Here is a 20680-nt window from a genome sequence, read left to right on the forward strand (position 1 = left end):
TGACGTAAAATAGGCACAAAAAAACCCCACACATCTAGGATGCGACTGTCATTCTCTTTGCTTCTCAAGTGTTTAACCAAACACATGGGGAAGGGGTTTAGAAGACACTGGAAGGAATATGTAACTACAGTTGGTAAGGAAGTCTCAAGTGAAGAAAATGACTCCTCGACTTGTGATCTTTATAGCTAGATCCTGGGCCGGTATCCAACCTTTTTTCCTACATGAGTAAATACCTTCTACTGAGGTTCAGTTCACAGCAGGGGCTACTGTACCAGGAAGACGCTACCCTTCTAGCTCAAAACAGAAAGCTCTATGACAAATATACATTACAAAGTCATGGGATCTGTTGAGAAAGCTTTTACTTTTTGCTGTGTGCAAGCCTCTCTTGTAACCAGTTTTAACTACTCATACAAACAGTTTCCAGCAAAACATTTTCTTGCCTTCAGTTTGCAAAAGAGCCAAGAGAACCCTGTCATCCTGCCTTTATTCAGTTTTGCATGCTTTCAGCCACATCACCAGCATCACAAGCAGGAAGCCCAGGCATACGGAGTGCACATATACAATGTAAGGGAACAAGTTCAACTTCCCTCAGCACATCACGTAAAAGTGACAGCCTGTTTTATTATGGATCAGGAAAATCCAAAGGCTTGTTGTTTTGTTGGGTTTATTTGTTGTTGCCTTTAAACACTTTTGTGATGAGATTCTAGAATACACTCCCTTAATGGCATCACACTGATGGAAAATGAAGTCTTTGGGCCAAACCAGCTGAAGTGTATCTGGAACAGATATACACAAAGGGAGATTGGTCCCAGAAGGGTCCTTTCCCTAGTTCATGGCCAACTGCCATATAAGCCTGAGCTCGTTCCTCTCTTTCAAGCAAAGAAAAAGCTGAGTGCAGTTCTGGAAATACTTACCTCATACACTTGGCGAATTGCTCCCTTATTTTGTGGGAAATGATCCAAGTAGAGAACAGATGAGGCAGCATGACCCCTTCAGTGCAGGGGAGGCTAAAGGGGTTTGAAGGAGCAAAACCAAAATGACTCACCAGTCAGTTTTGCTGCTGAGAATATTTATTGGAATCCCCTCGTGTGTTTGGATCCTGCCCAGATATATTTGTTACCTATGACAACCTAACTATAACCAGCACATTGAATTCAAAGAACCATCCCCATGACACCTCAGTAAGGGCACACTGGCATTTAGATAACACAGCTCTAAGACTGCGTTATCTAAATGACATCCTACTGTATCACATAAGGTTTCATTTTAACTGGTCTTTTCCAGGGGAGAAGAGTGAGACAAAGGGACTGTCTGATGTCTGTTTAGGTCACACAGGGAAACAACTAAGGAGAATTTGGGGAATCCTCCCAAGGCCACAAGGAGAGCATGAAGCAGCACAGCTTCCCAAACTGTCTCAGGGTGCATGAACTTGCTCCTAATAAGCTAAGACTTGAAAGTAGGTTGCAAGACAAGCACAGCATACAAAGAAATAGATTGCTTTTGGTTACGCATCATAGTCCCAGGCAGGCTTTGCCAGCTGATGGGGACTTTTGAGCTGCTCACCAAGGTATGGTTGAAATCCAGAGCACGGCCAGTGTCTGGTTAGATGTTTCCATGCCCCTTGCCTGGAAGCTGGCATAGTTTTGCAGACAGTGTTACTGAAGAGCATTTCTTTTGCTGAACACTTACATTGTTTATCAGGTAGACACCTCGACCCCTGGAAGAGGCCACAGGCTTCACTATCCATGGGCCTCTGTCCTTAGAATAAGTATCTGGTTAAAAGAAAACAGCACAGGTCTGAAACATTTTCCATTTTGCTTATTTACAGAGGAACAAGTCAAGAATGTTGCCTACAGTAAAAGCTTTAGAGAATTCCATGACAACATCAAAGTCTACTTTTTTTGACGTCTTATTTCACCCCTTGGGACTCATTGCAATTATTACTGCCTCTTCCTGAAGCCCCTCCTGCTGCTCCAATAGACTCATTTCCCTCCCTTATGCCACCTTTTGACACTTTTCAGTACTCCCAGATATTTTGAAGTTGATCATCAACAGCACTGTGCACAAAAAAAACCACCTCAATTCTGGAGCCTTACGCTTCTTGAGGACTTACACAGGCATGGAGTAAACAGCAGAGTAGAAATTACATTAAAAAAAAATCATGCAGGTCTTTTCCACTGTGTTTCCACCTTCCTCTAATTTTGTTGCCTTAACCACCGGCATGATCAACAGGCTAGGATATTAAAAGTAATTCCTTTCCCACACACACAGTTATTTTACTTTAGGTCCAGGCATCATCAGCCATTCACTTACTGCAGAAGTCCCGGTACTCTGCCGGTAGGATAAAGGTCTGAGGTAAGATATGGAATGTCTTGAATCCATGGGCCAGCTGCATACGACTGATGTTCTTGTATAGTCTGTCCTTTCGTGTCAGTTCATATGACCTGAAGTCCCAAAACAAGAGACGGTATCTATTTTTTCCCCCCAACATAGAACATCCACATTACAGCAACGCTCCGTACTACTTAAAGGCTCTGTAGCCCTGTCAGATGTCTCAAACCCTAACCTGCAACTACTCGTCAGTTTTACTGACTCTGTCCTACAGCTTTACTAATATCCATCCTCATTTGTAGCACATCATGCAATTCCCAAGACAGACTCAAACACAGCAAACTGTTTTAGCTGTGTTTGTATACTTTAGCAGGTGACATATGACTGTAACTATGAACCCAAAGCCCCAAGTACTTTATTTATACCACCAAATAAAGCGGGAAAAAAAAAATCTAGTATTTGGGCTACAGACAAGCACTTCAACTCACATACTATCTCCTCAAAACCCCAAAGACCGTTTAGAATGAAGACAGCATATGGCACAGGCCCAGCGCATTGTGACTTTACAGTATCACGTATACTTTATTTTTTTCTAGAGCTATCTATGTTCAGCTTTTTGCAAACCATCACAAAGAGGCTCAGCAAAACACGATATCAAGGCCTTACCTAGGGAAGTGATTGACTTTCTGAATATCTGTAAGGGAACGCAGCAAGTAGGGCTTCAAGTGTGATCCTGTCCACATGAGATTATAGTCGCTGCTAGTAGGGGGCACCTAAAAAGCAACATAATACCACCACACACACATAAAAACATTGAACTAACACAAAGCACCACCGCTTGTCCTACAGACTGTGACCTTACATCTACGAGACCAAAGCAATTTTAGTTTAAGACAATTTCCTCTGCCCAGCTCTAATATTAGGGCAAGTCTAGTCAGACTCCTGTCCTAAGCTACTGTACAGTGGTGCTGGGAAATAATCATGTCATATTTTTCTAAACAAACTTGTGGTTTTGTTCTTTTTATAGACTGTTTAAACCCAATTTGTAGAGTTTTAGATTTCTTTAGGAAACTTGTGAGACCAATTCCTTAACTTGCTGTTATTCAGAAGAAAATCCGCTATGCACACACATCTCTCAAACTGTCATTAGCTGTACATAGGACATTCTTTAGAGCAAGACAGGTGCTAGAAGAGAAATGTGAAACACTACATCAATGCTTCTGTGAACTTGCAAAGGCTGAGAGATTAAATCCTTCAGATCTTCCCAAGGGTGTGAGATGATGCTTTAAAGTAAGAAAAAAAAAAAACACATAGGACCCAAAACACATGACTTCCTCCTTTAAGGGTAAAGGGTACTCCTTTGATAGCGCAAAATCACGACATATCTCCTGTCTGACTGTCAGAGTATGTTAAAAAAAAAAAAAAATTCAAGGGGGTTCACAGCAATTTCCTTCCTGGTTCTATCCCTGCAGAGTAAAAAAACCGAACAAACCAACCACAAAACAAAACACAGAAAAACACCCTCAAAAACATAAGAATCATCATCACCACCACCTCCCAGACCAGCACATAATCAGATCTCAAGATCATTGCACTCACCTCATGGAATCCATGGGCAGTCAGAATGCTTCGAACCAGGCGGCTGTCTGTTCGCACAATCTTATAGGACAAGTGGTAGCGCTCTGTTAAGAGGCCGAGAGACACAATATTAGAATCTGCACCTAGAAGAATAAACCAAAGTTTCCGATGCTACCAAAGAACAGAGAAAAGCGCTATAGGACACAGCACAGTACAGCTGCACTTAATCCCCAGTGGAGCATCGACACAGTAGCAGCACATAACAGCCAAAGGGTGACAGGAAACGCCTGTCCAACTCTTGGGGCATTAACTCTAATGAACTGACTTACATCAATCCTTAGGTATACTATTACTGCATCACTGAACCCTGTTGTATCAAAATAAAACACAGGACATCCTAACAAGTGCCCGTATTACTTTTTTTCTTTTTTGAACAGCTCTCTATATAGATTGCTTTGTAACACAGAATCACAAAGAATCACAGAATGGTAGGGGTTGGAAAGGACCTCTGGAGATCATCTAGTCCAACCCCTCCGCCAAAGCAGGGTCACCTACAGCAGGTTGCACAGGAACGAATCCAGGCAGGTTTGGAATGTCTCCAGAGACGGAGACTCCACCACCTCTCTGGGCAGCCTGTTCCAGTGCTCTGTCACCCTCAAAGTCAAGTTCCTCCTCATGTTTAGATGGAGCTTCCTATGTTCAATTTTGTGCCCGTTACCTCTTGTCCTGTCACTGGGCACCACCGAAAAAAGCCTGGCCCCATCCTCCTGACAGCCACTCTTTAAGTACTTATAAGCATTGATAAGATCACCCCTCAGCCTTCTTTCTTCCAGACTAAAGAGATCCAAGCCCCTCAGCCTTTCTTTACATGGAAGACGTTCTAGTCCCCTAATCATCTTTGTAACCCTTTGCTGTACCCTCTCCAGCCAGCCCCCATCCTTCTTTATAACACTTGAAACATGATTCCAGCTCTTTCTTCTCTATTCAAGATCGGTATTCCTAGCTAAAAGTAATCATGCCATACGACCCTCATTGACATGGCTAGCTTGTACGATCACTTTTTAGATCTTGAAAATCCAAAACAAAATACTGAATTTTTATTCTCATCTCATTCACCTGCACTGATCTTCCAATAAATAACTGCAAAAAGTAGCAGGAAATAAAAGTAAATAGGACAAGGAAATAAAAAGAGAAAAATCACTATAAAAAAAAATCACTATCCACTATTCATAAAAACAAAAGCAGTAAGCAGCACTGGAAGTATAAGATAAACAGAAAGCAAGTAGCAGGATTAGAGACCAGTTTTCATACAAAAGGATGTGGCAATCCATAATAGAGTTCAAAGAAAGTAGAGGCAGAAATTGCAACACTAGAATACAGAATCACTTGGAAAAGACACTTTATAAATTGGTTCAAACTGAGAATAGAAAGATGAGGATTAGATTAAACCTCAGGCAATATGTTCTACCAATAAAAATAAGTCTAAAGAAAAAAGTAAGTAGTATCAAAACCTGGGACCAGACAAAGCTCAAGGAAATTTAACAAGTTGCACTATTCAGCAGTAGACTGGTTAAACCACGAAAAGCCTCTACCTCCTGAGAAAAAGCAGAAGAGACACACGCTCCAGTTAGGAGATAAATTACAATTACCATCAGCTTCTGCCACCATTCAAGTATGTTTTTAACTCGCGTGAAAAGGATCAGGAGTTTCCACACACAAATCACCTTCTCCACCCCTTACCCCAATGAGCCAGAAGCATTTCTGCTTGAATAGGATATTAGAAACGAGGGCACCAATTACCTAAGAAAGGGAGAAGCAGGAGAAGAAAGAAGTGTCAGCATCTTCACAAGAAGAAGCTGAGCAGATTTTAGCTTTTCTCCAACTCAGCACATCCAGAATGAGCTCCTAGCTGTACACACCCGCAAGTGCTAACTCTCGCAATCCGGAGTGACTGTTTATAACAACTCTGCCTCTTATTTAGAGGCTCTCCCTTATTTGACGCTGGAGAGGTTTGGTCTCCCGATTCAAGTGCTGCCAGAACAGCAGTCATTTTGCTTATGGCCTTACTCACAGTTGTGAGGCTGTAGACAGCAGAGATGTATCACTACAGCTTACTACTATTCTTAGCACTGTGGGTCTGGCTGCTTCATTTCCCAGCAAAACCCTCTCAAAACTCACTGCAATAATTGATTTTAGGTTCTTAGCTACAGAGTGGTGAAGTTATATTCTGGTCATAAGTTCCAGCACAGCCTCCAAGTTCAATTTGCAAGCAGACAGTTCCAACTCAAAACACATCAAGACACAATGGAGGGACAACTACAGACACTTGTCACAACTCAAACACGTGATAAACATTCACCAACTGATCTAGCGTTTCTGAACATCTCAGTGCTCAGAGACAAGAGGGGACTGTAATTTCCTTCCTACCATGTCCTCTTCCCACCACAAAAAGAGAACACCCAGGTAAGAGACTTCCACCTCATGCCTTCAGGCCAAGAGCTGGCACATAATTGCACCCACCTCCAATTAGGCGGAGGTAGCTGTCGTTGGTCAGAATGGCTTCAGCATGAAACACCATGATGGGGATCCGCCTGCAGCCACCACCAGTCCACTTGATACATGGATGATCTCTGAAATGGCAAGACAGTATAAGCAATGACTGAGCCTTTTAGTTACAATAAGGGCACACAGCAGTTACAGTAAGGGCACAGCAATTCTCTATGCTTGCCCACCCAGCCTGTGGGCAGGATACAGGCAAACGCACTGTGGGAAAATAACAGAAGATTAGGAAGGAGGTCTGTAAACATGCTCAAGTGACTTGTATCTGGGGTGTAGAAAGATACATATATCATTCTAATTGTTGTCCATCTTGGTGCATTTGACAAGTAGAACATCTGCATTCAGATAATATAGATCTGTGATAGACTTAGAAGCACCCTATTGAACATGCTTGAGATTCCTGCCCTGCTGCGGGAAAGATCACAGCGGTAAATACACCTGCGCAAATCCCTGAAAAACAGACACAAACAGGAGGTTCAGCAATGCTCTAGCAAAGACCGAGCTCCGCAATGCCTGCATCCCTGCTTGTGTGCCTCTTCCCAGGTGCTGCTTTGAGTATCCCCCCCGTTGGCAAGGTAACAAAACCAAATTTACTCTTTGCATTTCAGCCGTGGTTTTGTGGTTGTTCCTGCACCCTGCTGTACACACGTTGTGCCTGCGCTGACACACACACTCTAGGCACCTTTAGTACTCAACTACAAAGGGAGTCTTCCAGATCATCCTCTTTTTGGGTTGGTCTTGCCAGCCTAAGTTGGAGTTCTGTTTAATTTTTATTTATTTTACAGAACATGATTTGGGAGAAACTCCACAAATTTTGACAGCTACATCTCTCTGGATTTATAGCCTGAAAACAGGATCTACAATTCAGGATAAACCATAATTGCTGGTATCCACACAACCAGACCTTACAACAAAGGTTCCAGTCTCTAATTTAAGAATTGCAAATCAGTGCATGCTGACTGGTTGTAATCCGGGACTCTGAAGTGCACAAAAAGGCACTCATGCAGAGTTTGAGAGACTAGAAGAGGCTTGGCGCAACACAATGGCTAAACGCGTGTGGTGTTCTTTTTTAATTTCTGCCAGATGCAGTGGAATGCAAGCCCAAAATACAACAACGATGGCCCAGCCAGCCACTCAAGCTACAGGTTCCAAGATACAGTGATCAGTTCTGTCCAAGACAACAAGACTACATAGGTAACTATAATCACCTCAGAGGAATTAAGGATACACAGACACACAAAAAAAATTAAGATCTGTTATATAAAATCCTAAGATCACAGAAAGAAAACCTGTCAACCTCCCTAAGCAAATGAAACTCAGACTGCTTATTACTCAACTGTGCAAGGAAACGAAACCATGAAAAAGTTAACAGAAAATAGAGACTAAGGGGCTGGAGAAGCCTACCTCTATCTACACAGACAAGAAGAAATATAAAGACTGGCAGAGAGACACAGAAGCATTTGTCTGAAGAATGTGCAAGATCATTGACTGCCAAAGGTTTGGAGAAGTTACAGAAGACAAAACCCTTCCTATACTTAGAACACTGAAACAGAGATAAAAGGGCAATTTTCTGATGCTAGGACAAGTAAGTACTCTTCAGTGTAACCTTGGTCCTCTTAACCAAGTTATTACCATTATCACTCAGACAAATTAACTTCGTAGCACTCCTATCTGCTCCTACCAGCTCTAAAGAAAAAAAAAAAAGTAAATAAAAAAATAAAAATCCACTACTGGTATGTAATTAGCTGAAAGGGACCCAAGAAGCTTCCAGAATTTACAGTACAGGCCAGAGCCTTATATAAGTGGGAAATGAGCTGAGGCAAGAGGAGGGGAGTTTATGTTAAGCCTGTCCTGAGGATTTACAGTAAGGCTCAATCCTCCAGGTGACAGTCATTCATTCCTAGCATGACCCCCGGTCACTTGATGCAGACACATGGTTACAATTATGTTCTAGGTGAAGGCAGTTCTGGATCTTTCCATTCACAAGGGTCTGGCAAGTGAGCCAATACTTGGTATGAAGCAACATTCCTCTAAATGCCTTAAATCACTGCAGTTTGCACCTGGGCAGTCAGTCACAACACACACCCAAAAGAAAACCAACGGGACATATTAAAGCAGGTCCAGCTGAAACAGAAAAGGGATTCCACTCTGGGAAAGAATAATGGAACAACTCCTTCACAAGCAAAGATAAAAGAAGTTACTAAACAAAAGTTGGAACAAACAGACGCCAGTAAGTAACAAGAACTCTAGGAGCTGAGTTCTCACAAGACAATTTTTTAAAAAGGACATAAAACCCAGCATATCAGGCTACTGTACAGTAGATTTCCTTTTTCTGCAGCTAAGTAAAAACTAAAACAAAACAAAAAACTAAACAAACAAGAAGAAAGGACATTCATTTCCTTCATTTGCTTAAACATCATGAAGAAAGTTCATAGCTTAGGAGCAAGCTTAGGAGCATGACAAGAAGAGATCAATAAAACTATGGACTTTTAGAGCAGCCAAGGAAGAGCTGCACCTCCAACCCTGATGAATATGGTGGTCTTTTAGGCTACAAACGTAGGCAGCCTGCCCCCAGGCCTGAGGCTCAAACCAACCATCTTCTGCTTTACAGGTAGGAGGAGGGTATGGAATGCAACTGTCTTTTCAGATCCCAGAGGAAGCACAGGGAGATTGAAACAGTTAAGAGTGTTTTTTCCCCACTTACTCCAGCCCATCTACAACATCTTCCTCCTCCTCCTCCTCCTCTGAGGATGAGCCAGTTTCCTCCAGATCTCGAGCCGTCCCAACCGGCATTTCCTCTGGGAGTTTTCATACAGCCCAGTCTCAGTAGCCTCCAAGACTCCTTCCTGCAGATTCGAGGGATCTTGCAAGAGCAGTAACCTGCAATAAGGATTAAAAGCATGAATGCATAGCTGAGCAGGACAGCACGAGAAATAAGGTAACTTAACTCCCACCTCCTGTCAGTACGTATTTCCCACAGGGCTATCAACAAGCTTGTTACAAGCTGTAAATCACCTCCCAGCCAGGGGAGTGTAGGAAGAAGCATCACCTTCCAGCAGATTGTTCCTCACCTGCCCGTGAGAATCATTCAGGCGCTTAGCGCTGAAGCGCGTCCCTGCCCTGCCCTGCCCTGCCGCCGGCCACAGAACCGCGCCAGGCCCGGCCCGACGCCAAACGCCTGCTCCTCCCCGACGCCGAGACTCCCCCGCCGCCCGGGGGCAGCCGGACACCGCAACGCCTCCACCGGCCTGGGGACAGCCCTCCGGCCCGGCCGCGCCCGGAGGGTCGGCTGGGGCCCGGCCTACCCCGCGGCGGCCTCAGGAGAAGCGGGAGCGGCGGGGAGCGCCCGAGGGGCCGCAACTCCCGCCCCGGGACCGCCAGCCAACCGCCCCCCACACTGAGACAGCTCCCCGTACCTGCTCCCGCATCGCCCCGGCCGGCGGGGCGGGCAGACACAGCAGCCCAGCAACCACAGCCCCTCCCGCCGCTTCCCCGTTACTACAACAACGGGCGGGCGCTGTCCCCGCCCCGCCCCGCCCCCAGCGCGCAGGCGCAGCGGCCCGGTCGCGCGCCCGGCCTTGCCTCCGCCCGCCGCCGCCGCTTCCCCCCGCCCCGGCACGGCACGGCGGGCGGGGCCGAGGGGGGCGGGACCGCCTCGCGGGCGGTGAGCGATGGGATTGGCGGAGGCGGCTCTCACGTCCGCGTGGTGCGTGGATGGAGCGGCGCGGCGCGGCCAATCGGAGCGCTAGGCGGCGGGAAAGGGAGGGGCGCCGGTGAGGGAGCGCGGCCGGTGAGGGGCGGCGCCGGGCAGGGAGCGTGGCCCCGTTGCCTGCGGGCGGGTGTCGTGCCGGCCGGGAGGATGAGCCGGTTCCTGAACGTGCTGCGCAGCTGGCTGGTGATGGTGTCGGTCATCGCCGCCGGGAACACCCTGCAGAGCTTCCGCGATCACCGCTTTCTCTCGGAGAAGCTGTACACCGCCAGCCCCGGCCTCGGTAAGGGCCGCGCCGACCGCCCCGAGGCCTGGAGGTCGCCTTCCAGCCGCGGGCCTTGGGGCATCGCGGCCGCCCCGCCTCAGGGGCTGCTCCCGGGCCCGGCAGCCGCCTGCCGCCCCGGCGGGGACGGGGGCGGGGGCGGGGGGTGGCGGCGAGCGGGGCTGTGCGCGGTCTCCATGTGCTCCCCCTCTTATTTTTGCGCAGTGAACGGGCTCCAGGCTCGGACCTTTGGCGTCTGGACCCTGCTGTCATCGGTGATCCGCTGCCTCTGCGCCATCGACATCCGCAATAGGACGTACGTAACGGAGCACCGGAGAAATCCGTCGGTTTGCTTTCTAGTCTTAGCCCGAACAGCTAGCTTAGGGGGCAGCGCGGAGGAGATGGGGAAATCAAAAGCTGTTCCTGAACTTTCTATAGGGTTGAAAGCTTAGCTTTCAACAGAAAAAAAGCTTAAATAGCATTGTGGGATTTGTGTCTTAACTCCCGCTCCCATCTGCCTGTGTGAGGAGAGCCTGCGCGTTTGAGTTCTGTTTCTTAGCTCAGCCAGAAATTGGTAGATCTGAGAACTTCTTACGTCACAAATTTCTGATCTCCAGCTTGGAAAGCATCTTCTGGTGGCACGGCACGGCTGCTATGTTGACATTAAGCAGTTGCTAATGCTGTGGTCTGATACTTCTTTTCCTATGACAGCTCAGCTAAAGTCTGTGGCAGGTTGAGAGGCCCCTTGCAGTGGTCTTAACCCGCTGCCTTCTTCCACACACTCTAATCTGGACCTGAGGACAAGGCCCGAGGTGCAGCCTGATGCTGTGGCAGGAGGCAGGCCATTTCTCCCTGTGGTAACAGAAGTATTTCTGAGAGGGATTTCCAAGCAAGGTGACTCTGGGTCTGTCCTAGACAAAGGCTGTGTTGGAGGTTGCTAGAACTCGCTCTTTTTGTCACCACCTCCCCCAGCCCTGCAGCAGAAGTCACTGTTCACCTGGCAGCATGTCCTTGGATTGCCTAGGCTTGTCTGTGGTAGGGAGCTGCAGGGACTCGGTTATCTGGTTTTAGGGGGTTGTGTCAATGCCAATTACAATGAAACCAGTTGTTTCTTGCAAAGATTTTTTTATCTTGCATCTCTTGAACCTGCTCCATTTCCACCGCTGTGGCCCCTAGAGGGTAGCAGAGCACAGGTTGGGTGATGCAGCCTGGAGTCAGCCAAGTCCTGTCGCCCTAGTTCTCAGCTCATCCAGTTCTCACCCTCTTTTTGTGTGTGCACATGCTTCTCACTTCACCGGTGCCCAACCTTTGCTCTCCCCTCTTCCCCTGCCTTCAGGGCAGATAATGCCTGTGACTTTCAATGCATCACTGAACACACTGCCCCATTCTCCTCTCAGCGATTGCCCAGGGAGCTTTTGCACCTCACTAGGCAAGGGACCAAGCGCCCTCTGTGCTGCCGCAGTGAGGACAGGTGGGGCAGCATGCAGGTTTGCTTCTTTTCCACTCAGCCATGCTCGTGCCCATACCATGGGTTATATGATAACCTGCTTCTTTCTGCTCTCCAACAGCCTCTATTACATCACGCTCTTCACTTTCTTTTTGGCCCTTGTTCACTTCCTCTCCGAGGTCTTCGTTTACCACACTGCAGCACTGACAATTGGAGTTATGGCACCCCTCATGGTAGCAAGTAAGTAGAGCTCTGCATTGTTCCCCCACAAACTCTCTTTGGAGCTATGACCCCCCCCCCCCGCCCCCGAGAAACTCTGCAGGGGCAGGGGGCTATGAACTAAGGACAGGGAGGGGATGATGGGAGGGAATGCCTCATCTCCTGTCCATCATTTTCTACGCAACTCATCCTGTATCTCCATCACAGGTTTCTCTATCTTGGGGATGTTGATTGGCCTGCAGTACCTGGAGGTGGAAGCACTGTCACAAAACAAGAAGAAAAACTGAAGCTGAGGGCCCTGTGTAGGTCAGAGTTGTATCGTATCTTCACTGCCAAACTTCCACTAAAGCTCAGCTGAACTTCTCCAGGACACCAGTCCTACTAGTGGATCAATGTTGGACTCTGTCAATCATTCTTCATTACCAAGTGTTTTTTCTTGTTCAGGCAACATTCCAACTGATTGATGTCAAAGACCAAGTCCCAGAGGAGTTCATGTCAAAGCTTGCGGGGTGCAGTTGGTGACTGCCTCCCTGGAGAACAGACAGCAGGGAATGTCCCAGGTGTGTCCAGTGCACTAAGGAAATCTCTCCCAGTGTACCTGTGGGGAGGAGGTGTAGAGCTGCCCAGGATCCACTGAACACTGCAGACCAGAGAGAATGTGTGCTGGCCCTGGCACTGCTGTGTAACTTGCATGTGTGTGTTCCTTGGGGGCCATTTCTAATAAATGACAGAAAGGTGCAGGGTGCCATGTCTGTCTTTCTGCTACAGAGCAACAGGTAGAGAATGTACAACCTCAAAGCAAACAGCCGTTTCTACTGTATGTTGCAGGATAAATATCTCTCTTTACAGCAAACCCACCTTTCCCTGACTGCTTCCCACAAAGTCCCAGGTCTGACTGCTCACCTCCCACACACATGAAGAGTTGTTGCAGCTCTCGCTTCCACAGCATACTGGTGATAGCAAACTGCGTGCATCTGAGAGCAAGGACTGAGCTACCTTTGCAGTGAGCGGTTACTAGAGAAAACAGGATGAGGTTGCTTAGATGCAGATGAAATAATCCCCAAAGCAGATGGGCCGTGCATAGAAGGTAGGAAGGAACCAGGAGGATCTCCTAGCTGGGAAGATGGTACATGTGCAGAAGAAAGAGAGAAAAAACACAGAAGGGAGGAAAAGAGGACAACAGTAGCACTGGGCAGAACGATGATTTTTCCATTCTACAAATATTTCAGGCTATTAAAAGAGCCAGGTGTAGACTGTTTCAACCATTTAATATGAATGTGTCAGGCTTTATTGTACACTTTGAATGTTTTTATATAAACTTCTACTTTAGATCCCCATCCTCAAGATAGGACTTGAATTTTTTAATATGTCAAGACTGTATAATTTCACCCAAAAAATGTTTTGTCCAAAATGGTATGTCAGAGAGGACTGTTTTTATTCATTCCACATGGTTTTGGTCTTTGTCCCTCCCTCCTACACACAAGTGACATATGTGTAACTGCATGATAAATAGTATAAGGACACTTGATATCTCCACCAGTGGAAGGATGCTGGAAAGGAAGAAGGGATAGAAGGATCTACATTTATGTTTAGAAGATAAACAGCAGCATACAGAGGGGCAGTGTCTACGAGACACAAATACTGGTAAAAGGGCTTCTCCTGTTCTCTGTTATAAAGTGGGAAGCTTCCACACTGGAGCAAATCTGGATCCCCATCATATTCAAACCCCTCTCTGTGGCTGCAAAGAGCAACACAGCCTTGGCTGGTTATCTCAATAGAACACTTCACAAGAGTTTTTATGTAGTGTTGAAACATGCAAAAGGCACTTTTATCATTAAGGAGGAAGACACAGTCCTCAGCCCAGGGAGCTAGTTGTTTGACTCACTCCTGTTACCAGTGTAGTGATGAGCTAGGCTTAGGCTGTAAACATAAGCTGCGGAACTAGTCCTTGCCTCCAGGCAGAAGGAGGCATATTGGTATCTCTCAAATATAAGAATATCAGGGCAACCTCAGTGAATCCTGAGCAGAGGTTTATCCACAGACTAAGAGTGCTTTGTCTGGGACAGTCACATAATAAAACCAAAGCCAGCAGCGGCAGATGCACTGCTTTGCATTTGCTGGTGATGTGCTGAGGTCTCTGCCATCACCTGTGCAACACAGAAGGCATCATGGGCACCAACAGAGAGCAATTCCTCCTCCTGAGAGCCAGCTGAAGGCTCTCCCAGGGCTGCTCACACAGTAAGTATAGTCCAGCTTCTGCATTTCATGTCAGAGCTTGCCTGGGAGAGGAGACACAGCCACGTGCAGGGTGCCACTCACGTGCTCAGGGCTAGCCTGAACTATGGCTTTTCTCAGCATGTGTGCTTTTTCTTTTCCAAGCGTACACGGTGGGATGGGGGGGAAGAAGTGGGTTTTCCCATCTTCCCAAGCAGCAAAGTCTCCAAAACAGCAAGGTGCAGAGGTATAACTGAAAAGAACAACTCCCTTCTTGTTTTGCTCTTTGATGCTCTCCACAAGCAGTTCACTGAGCTCCTGTCCTGAGGCTGCCCCCCTGTAACGGGTAGGTAGCACAGATGGGAATAAGGGGGGCTGCATCTCCCAGCTCTGCCACCCCTCCATTTCACAGCTTTGATTCCTCAAGGATTATGGGATCGGTGCAGGCTTCTGGCATCACTTTCTGCAAGTCAGACAGAGAAAAACAATATGGTTAGGATAGTGGGTGGCTAGACCCAGACTTCAGAGAGACCAGCTGGCCAGAGGCTGGTTAATTCGCAGCTCTCTGCTAGTGTGCAGAAATCCCCAAAGAAGAATCACCATCCTCAGAGAGCGCACCTAGTTCCCTCTTCCGTCTCCAGACCCTTCTAACTGCCCAGACAAGGGGCACTGGGGCAGCAGGGCAGAGCAAGGGTCCCACTTCCCTTAAGCTACTTGCTGTAGTTCTCAGACCAGAGTTAATTCCCAGAAGCTGTACAGGCCCAGCTATCAGCCCCACAGCCAGCTCCCTGAAGACGTTTCATGGTGACACAGTATCGGCCTCAAAACGGTGAAGCTGCAGGGCCAGTTCCCTGGGCAAGGGAAGGAACTGGGAACTCCTCCTTCATGCCACAGGGCAGCGCAGTATCTGTGCAAGCACCAGACAGAACCTGCATCCTCTGCACCCTCAGGAGGCTCAGCACAGCAACTAGCTCCTCTCTGTCCTTACTCTTGCATGAGCAAGGACCTCTTCAACTCTCAGATTCTTCTCAAGACTTTTCATCCCCACCTCCCATTCAGGGCTGGCACCCACTTCCCCGCTTCTTCCCTGTCCCCAGTTTGGACTCACGGCTCTGATAATTCCACAGAGTGGTGCAGATAAGGCTTTCTTTGAAATTCTTTACTTGTATCTTAAAGAGCCATAAGAAATAAGAGGGAAACACACAAGTTCGTGTCTGCATAAATCCTATAGAAGAATTGGCCTGACTATTTGAACCCTCCTACAATTTCTTCCCTTAAGATGGAGGGAGCTATAGATTTATTCACCAGAGGAAAAGCAAGGCTGGCTGCTGCCCAATTACCACCCTGTCCTGGGTTGCATGAAACAGCCAAACTTCTGCAATTCCAGTTCAGCCTTTCTGGGTGGAGCCTGATGAGCTCCTCTGCTGAGCCCTTCTGAGGTGTGTTAGGATTAGACTTCAGACTTCTCCTTCCCCCAGGGGATTTCAGATACCTCTTTCCAAGTTCTGACTCTGCTTACAGTGAGACGCCCCAGTTCTCACCAATTCAAAGACAGCGGTGCAGACTTGTACGGGTAAATGTACAAGCCCACAGCCTGGGCTCCGAGTTAACTCGCTCTGGGGCAAGACTGACATCTGAGGCAGGAGTCAGAGGTGCACAGTAAAGAGGTTCACATCCCCAGTGCAGTTCAAGAGAAGACTGGGCAGCATGGAAGCAAGACATATGAAACAGCTTCATTTTGAGTAGCCTCTTACACAAATTGCAGGTGAAAAGGTTTTACAGAGGTCAGCAGCAACATCCCAAAGTAGAGGAGCAAGATTAGGAAAGCTTCAAGGAGATGCCTGGAAGCAAAAGCCAGGAAGCACAAAGAGGAAACTCGTACCAGCAGGAGGGGTTAGGGGGTGCATAAAGTAGTGCCAGAGGGAGGAATAAAGGGAAAGATGCATTTAGGCTTGGGAAACCTCACCAGAATGCATCATGGAAGCATGCTGGCAACCCTGAAAAGGCACCCCAAGCACCTCCGGGATCTGAATGCCACTCACCTGCTGTGGAGTTACAGGAAGGTTTAGATCTGCCAGCCTGCAGGGCTCCACCGCCTTGGAAAAGGCAGGCAGCTCTCACAGCTGGGAGTCATAGTACTGGAAGAGGGCATGCAAGTGGCCTGCCCATGGCTTTCGGATAGGAGGAGAAGGCCAGTTGCCACACAGTAAGCACAGAAAGGGAACAGGGAAGTTTGGGAAGCAGGGGATGGGATACACACCATTTGTGCCTACTATGCAAAATTCCAGCAGTTTGTTGGGTTTTGTTGTTTTTTGGTTGTTTTGTTGGTTTTTTTTTATTGGCAGTACTTCACTAGAGAGTAAGCATGCTACAGGTTGCAAGGGACTCCAGTAAGCTACTCAGGTTGGATGCTTGCCCTAATGCCTCTAAATCACACTGGCCTTGGGAGGAAAAAGTAACATGCTTTTGGATATTCCACCAAGATCCATCAGATGCATCTTTGCATCCAGGCAAACATACAACCAGCAAAAAAAGGTACTTAGCCTTGATCGAGTCCTGACTTATCCAGGACATGGTTTGAGGACATAGCAGAACTTCAGTCCCGCTTTAAACGAATCACTTGCTGTGGCTGTACACCAAGCGCAGGTCACTGGTCATCCAAAATCATCCACTCATCAGTGCTCAGCCCTGCTGGTAGCATAACACTCCAGACAAAAGTTTTAAGTTTTATTAAAATTCAAAAAACGGGACAAAGTCTGAAACCACTTTACTCCTTACTCTCTGCTATCAAGAATAGGTTCTTCACACACACAAATGCAACTTATCTACCACTATATAAGACCAGCATAAAGTAGACTCCAGTGCCCTGAACACGCATTAATCACATTTGCGAGTTTCAAAGAGGCCTAGCAAAGCCCAGTTTGAAAGATGAGGGCAGTCCTGCCATTTTGGAATCCTGCACTCCGTATGATTGCTGCTTTCTTAAAAACTCACACAAGCTTAAAAGTATTTCCAAAGAAATGTTGCCAAAGACTTTCTTGAACAATTCGCTCCTGAGTCAAAACAAACCATGGAAAATCAGCAAAGATGCTTCTTTCATAACACAAAGGAACAATGCAGGAAGGTTTGCATGGATGCTGGAAACCAGGAGCAGATGAGCACAGGCTATACACAGCATATACGTGAATAATGTATATGCTGAATCAACTGACACTACTATGAAACCTTAAGGCGCAATGTTGGAATGGCTTCAGATGCACTTACAACAAAGGCAGCCCACAAAGAGACTCATTACCATGTAAAACAAGCATTTGATCCAAGTGTCCTGAGACACAGAAAGCTAACCCTGATGTCGCTCTGGGAACTGAGGCAGACAGAAGCGGGAGGATTTTTGGAAGCACACTACAGCTTTATTAATAGAGGACAAGGTGTCCATAATGCCATTAGGCTAATTTAGTTCCCACTACAAGTTCTACTAATTGCAACATCTGTTTAATTATAGCCATAAGCAGAGAAGGGCACTGACAGCCAAAGCTCTCTGTTCAGTCAGGCTGGTTCTCTTCTCCACCAGCTCACCTTTCAGGACTGACTCCCAAGGGACTCTGTCAGCCAGGCCCCTAAACAGGCCAAAGTCTGCCCTCTGGAAGTCCAAGGTGTCAGTTCTGCTGACCCTCTCCTTACTTCTCCAAGAACGAAAATCTCTGTCATTTTGTGATTGCTGTGCTCAAGACAGCCTCCAACCATCATCACCCACAAGTCCTTCTCTGTTTGCAAACCACAGGTCCAGCAGGGTGCCTTCCCTAGTCGGCTCACTCACCAGCTGCGTCAGAAGTTATCTTCCACATACTCTAGGAACCTCCTGGTCTGTTTTGTCTCTGCTGTATTGTATTTCCAGTAGACATCTCGTAAGTTGAAGTCCTCCACTAGAACAAGAGCTAGCGATTGTGAGACTTCTCCCAGCTGCTTATAGAGTATTTCATCCACCTCTTCATCCCGGCTGGGTGGCCTATAACAGGCTCCCACCATGATATCTGCCTTGTTAGCCTTCCCTCTGATTATTTCCCATAAACACTCAACCCTATCATCACCATCATTAAGCTCTAGACAGTCAAAACACTCCCCAAAATACAGGGCCACCCGACCACCTCTCCTTCCTTGCCTATCCCTTCTGAAGAGTTTATAGCCATCCACTGCAGCACTCCAGTTGTGCAACTCATCCCACCATGCTTCCGTGATGGCAAATATATCATAGGTTTCCTGCTGCACAATGGCTTCCAGCTCCTCCTGTTCGTTGCCCGTGCTGCATGCATTTGCATGGTGGTGGTGTACACCATGCAAATACTGGTGTAGATGCACTTCAGTTGGGCTACTGATCCTGCCACCTTCTTGGAGATACAGGCCCTAATTCCTACATGACCATTCTCAGGTGCTTCCGTGGTTTCTAACACATGAATAACCCTTGCATCTTTGCTGCTGCATGGATCTCCATCCCCTACCTCCACTGAGATGGCAGACCAAAGGACCTCGCTAACACACCGTCCCTCAAACATTGGCACACTGCCCCCAGGCTTATCTCTGGAGACCCTGGTTTTATCCTTTCCCCACTTTAAATCTAGTTTAAAGCTCTTTCAATGAGCCCTGCTAATGCCTGTGCAAAGACCCTTTTCTCCCTTTGAGACAGGTTTACCCCATCTGTCGCCAGCAGACCTGGTGTCATGTAAACCAACCCATGATCAAAAAACCCAAAATTCTGCTGGTGACATCAGGCTCAAAGCCAGGTACTGATCTGCTGGCTCACTCTGTTCCTTCCTTCATCATTCCCTGCAACTGTAAGGACAAAGGAGAACACTACTTGTGCTCCTGATCCCTTAACCAGTCGTACCAAGGCCCTGAAGTCTCTCTTAATTGCCCTTAGACTTCTTGTTGCAACTTCATCGCTGCCTACCTGAAAAATCAATAACGGATAATAATCTGAGGGCTGTACCAGGGCAGGAAGCTTTCTCTTTACATCTTTAACCTGGTCCCCAGGGAGGCAGCAGACTTCCCTAAGAAGTGGGTCCAGTCTGCATACTGGGCCTTCTGTTCCCTTCAGAAGGGAGTTTCCTATGACAATGACCCATCTTTTTTTTTCTTTATGGAAGCAGTTTTGACACAGGGCCTATACAGGACCATCCCTGAGCCTCACAGAGTCTATTTTGCAACTGAGATGTCAGTGGTAGCACTGGCAATTGTACCAAGCTAGGTCTGCTAACCAAGGCGATGATATAAACTTCAGCTATCCAAATAGTACCAGTATACGCCAAGCAGGCTTGCCCAGCTCACACAGCTACAGCTTCTCAACTACTCGGTCCCAAATCAACACCACACGCATACCCTGCTAAAACTGCCACAGACTGCAGCATGGAGACAGCTTCAGAAGCACTCAGCCTGGCACCAAATCTTTCCCTGCCCATGGGACTCTTCCTCACACCTGCATCAAAGCATGGCAGCTTCACGCTCCCTGTAGCACACACTCTAGTCTTAGCAGGATTAAGTCTGTTTTTCCCAACAGGCTTGCTCTGCTTTTGCCTGTTAGTCCTGTTGGCTGTGGCATTGATGCACACACTCGATGAACACCTTGAAAAGCAAAGGGTAGCATGGTTAACTTGGCAGATCAGCCAGTCAGTGCGTAGCAGAGGACAGTGAGTAATAAAGCATTACACCACAAGCAACAGCTGAGAAAATGCCAAGTGCCATTGAAATTCACAGATCAGCAAGCACAGAGGTTTAAAATTTTCAGGTGTTCTTATACCAAAAGGCACCAACCCAATGACTCTTATTGCTAGAAGTTTTTAAACTTCCTTCTTGAAGTTGGCCACACACCCTGGCTGTGATCAAAGCCAACTCTTCTACAGGGTTCCTGGTATCACTTCCAGCCAAGAACATGGACTGTAAAAGTAACGTCAGAGAACAGCCTCCAAACACCTGCACCTCCTCTCCCCAGTAACCTACTGACAATTCAGTTCTCCATCTGCTCCAGCATCAGGCTTTACCTTGCCCCACCTAATTGTATCCCTATGCTCCTATCTGACATGAGTCCGGTGGAATCTGCACTCTGTTCTTGAAAGCTATCTTGTCTTTCCTCCCAGGTGGGTACCCAAGAAGGCCAGAAAGATTCTCAGTACTCTACAGCCACTGCTGTCACCCCAGAAGTGCCATTGGCTTGGTGCCTGTGCCACCCGTGAGTGTTCAGAGAAGCAGATTAGTGCAATTCTCCTACCTTTGTATATGAGCTAGTGAGCAGGAATGGGAATTGATGGGGTTAGGGTTACAAGCTACAGTCCCGTAATCCGTGATCTGATTGCTGCCTTGAAGTCTCTGT

The 20680-nt window shown here is 47.2% G+C and overlaps 3 protein-coding genes across 13 annotated transcripts in view; 1 reads left to right on the plus strand and 2 right to left on the minus strand.

Moving 5' to 3' along the window:
* The window catches only part of TTLL5 (tubulin tyrosine ligase like 5), a 158097-nt gene extending 148120 nt beyond the window's left edge, over positions 1 to 9977 (minus strand). For 8 of the 9 annotated variants that reach the window (XR_008466039.1, XR_008466038.1, XM_054199318.1 and 5 more), the window contains exons 1-7: positions 9885 to 9977; positions 9173 to 9348; positions 6430 to 6539; positions 3931 to 4013; positions 2998 to 3104; positions 2314 to 2444; positions 1690 to 1772 (exon numbers count right to left, since the gene is read on the minus strand). Coding sequence is in view for 6 of the 9 variants with exons in the window: in XM_054199318.1 (XP_054055293.1) it covers positions 1690 to 1772; positions 2314 to 2444; positions 2998 to 3104; positions 3931 to 4013; positions 6430 to 6539; positions 9173 to 9261 (603 nt within the window). In the remaining 3 variants the exon portion in view is untranslated. Of the gene's footprint in view, positions 1 to 1563; positions 1773 to 2313; positions 2445 to 2997; positions 3105 to 3930; positions 4014 to 6429; positions 6540 to 9172; positions 9349 to 9884 lie in introns of those variants that run through there. The other variant, XM_054199322.1, reaches the window with a different exon arrangement.
* A 228-nt stretch (positions 9978 to 10205) lies between these two features.
* On the plus strand, positions 10206 to 13521 carry ERG28 (ergosterol biosynthesis 28 homolog). 2 transcript variants are annotated; one of them, XM_054200000.1, is made up of 5 exons: positions 10219 to 10460; positions 10665 to 10755; positions 12008 to 12126; positions 12313 to 12411; positions 12550 to 13521. In XM_054200000.1, exons 1-4 carry the CDS (start codon positions 10328 to 10330, stop codon positions 12390 to 12392), a joined length of 423 nt encoding a protein of 140 aa, XP_054055975.1. In that variant the 5' UTR covers positions 10219 to 10327; the 3' UTR covers positions 12393 to 12411; positions 12550 to 13521. The 2 variants fall into 2 exon arrangements, with proteins under 2 accessions (XP_054055976.1, XP_054055975.1); XM_054200001.1 differs by lacking the exon at positions 12008 to 12126 and having other exon boundaries at positions 10206 to 10460; positions 12313 to 13521.
* Positions 13522 to 13639: 118 nt separating this feature from the next.
* FLVCR2 (FLVCR heme transporter 2) overlaps positions 13640 to 20680 on the minus strand; it is a 39696-nt gene continuing 32655 nt past the window's right edge. The window contains exons 10-11 of one of the 2 annotated variants that reach the window (XM_054199999.1): positions 20579 to 20676; positions 13640 to 14782 (exon numbers count right to left, since the gene is read on the minus strand). In XM_054199999.1, the coding sequence (XP_054055974.1) occupies positions 14776 to 14782; positions 20579 to 20676 (105 nt within the window). In that variant the 3' untranslated portion in view covers positions 13640 to 14775. Of the gene's footprint in view, positions 14783 to 20578; positions 20677 to 20680 lie in introns of those variants that run through there. The other variant, XR_008466167.1, reaches the window with a different exon arrangement.

The sequence above is a fragment of the Rissa tridactyla genome, chromosome 4, assembly GCF_028500815.1.
Source record: "Rissa tridactyla isolate bRisTri1 chromosome 4, bRisTri1.patW.cur.20221130, whole genome shotgun sequence".
Classification (NCBI taxonomy): Eukaryota; Metazoa; Chordata; class Aves; order Charadriiformes; family Laridae; genus Rissa; species Rissa tridactyla.

Bases quoted from the DNA above. Each gene is read 5' to 3' on its own strand.
- ERG28 (XM_054200000.1), top strand. From the start codon at position 10,328: ATGAGCCGGTTCCTGAACGTGCTGCGCAGCTGGCTGGTGATGGTGTCG. The intron at 10,461-10,664 runs GTAAGGGCCGCG...ATTTTTGCGCAG, and splicing joins CACCGCCAGCCCCGGCCTCG to TGAACGGGCTCCAGGCTCGG. The intron at 10,756-12,007 runs GTACGTAACGGA...GCTCTCCAACAG, and splicing joins ATCGACATCCGCAATAGGAC to CCTCTATTACATCACGCTCT.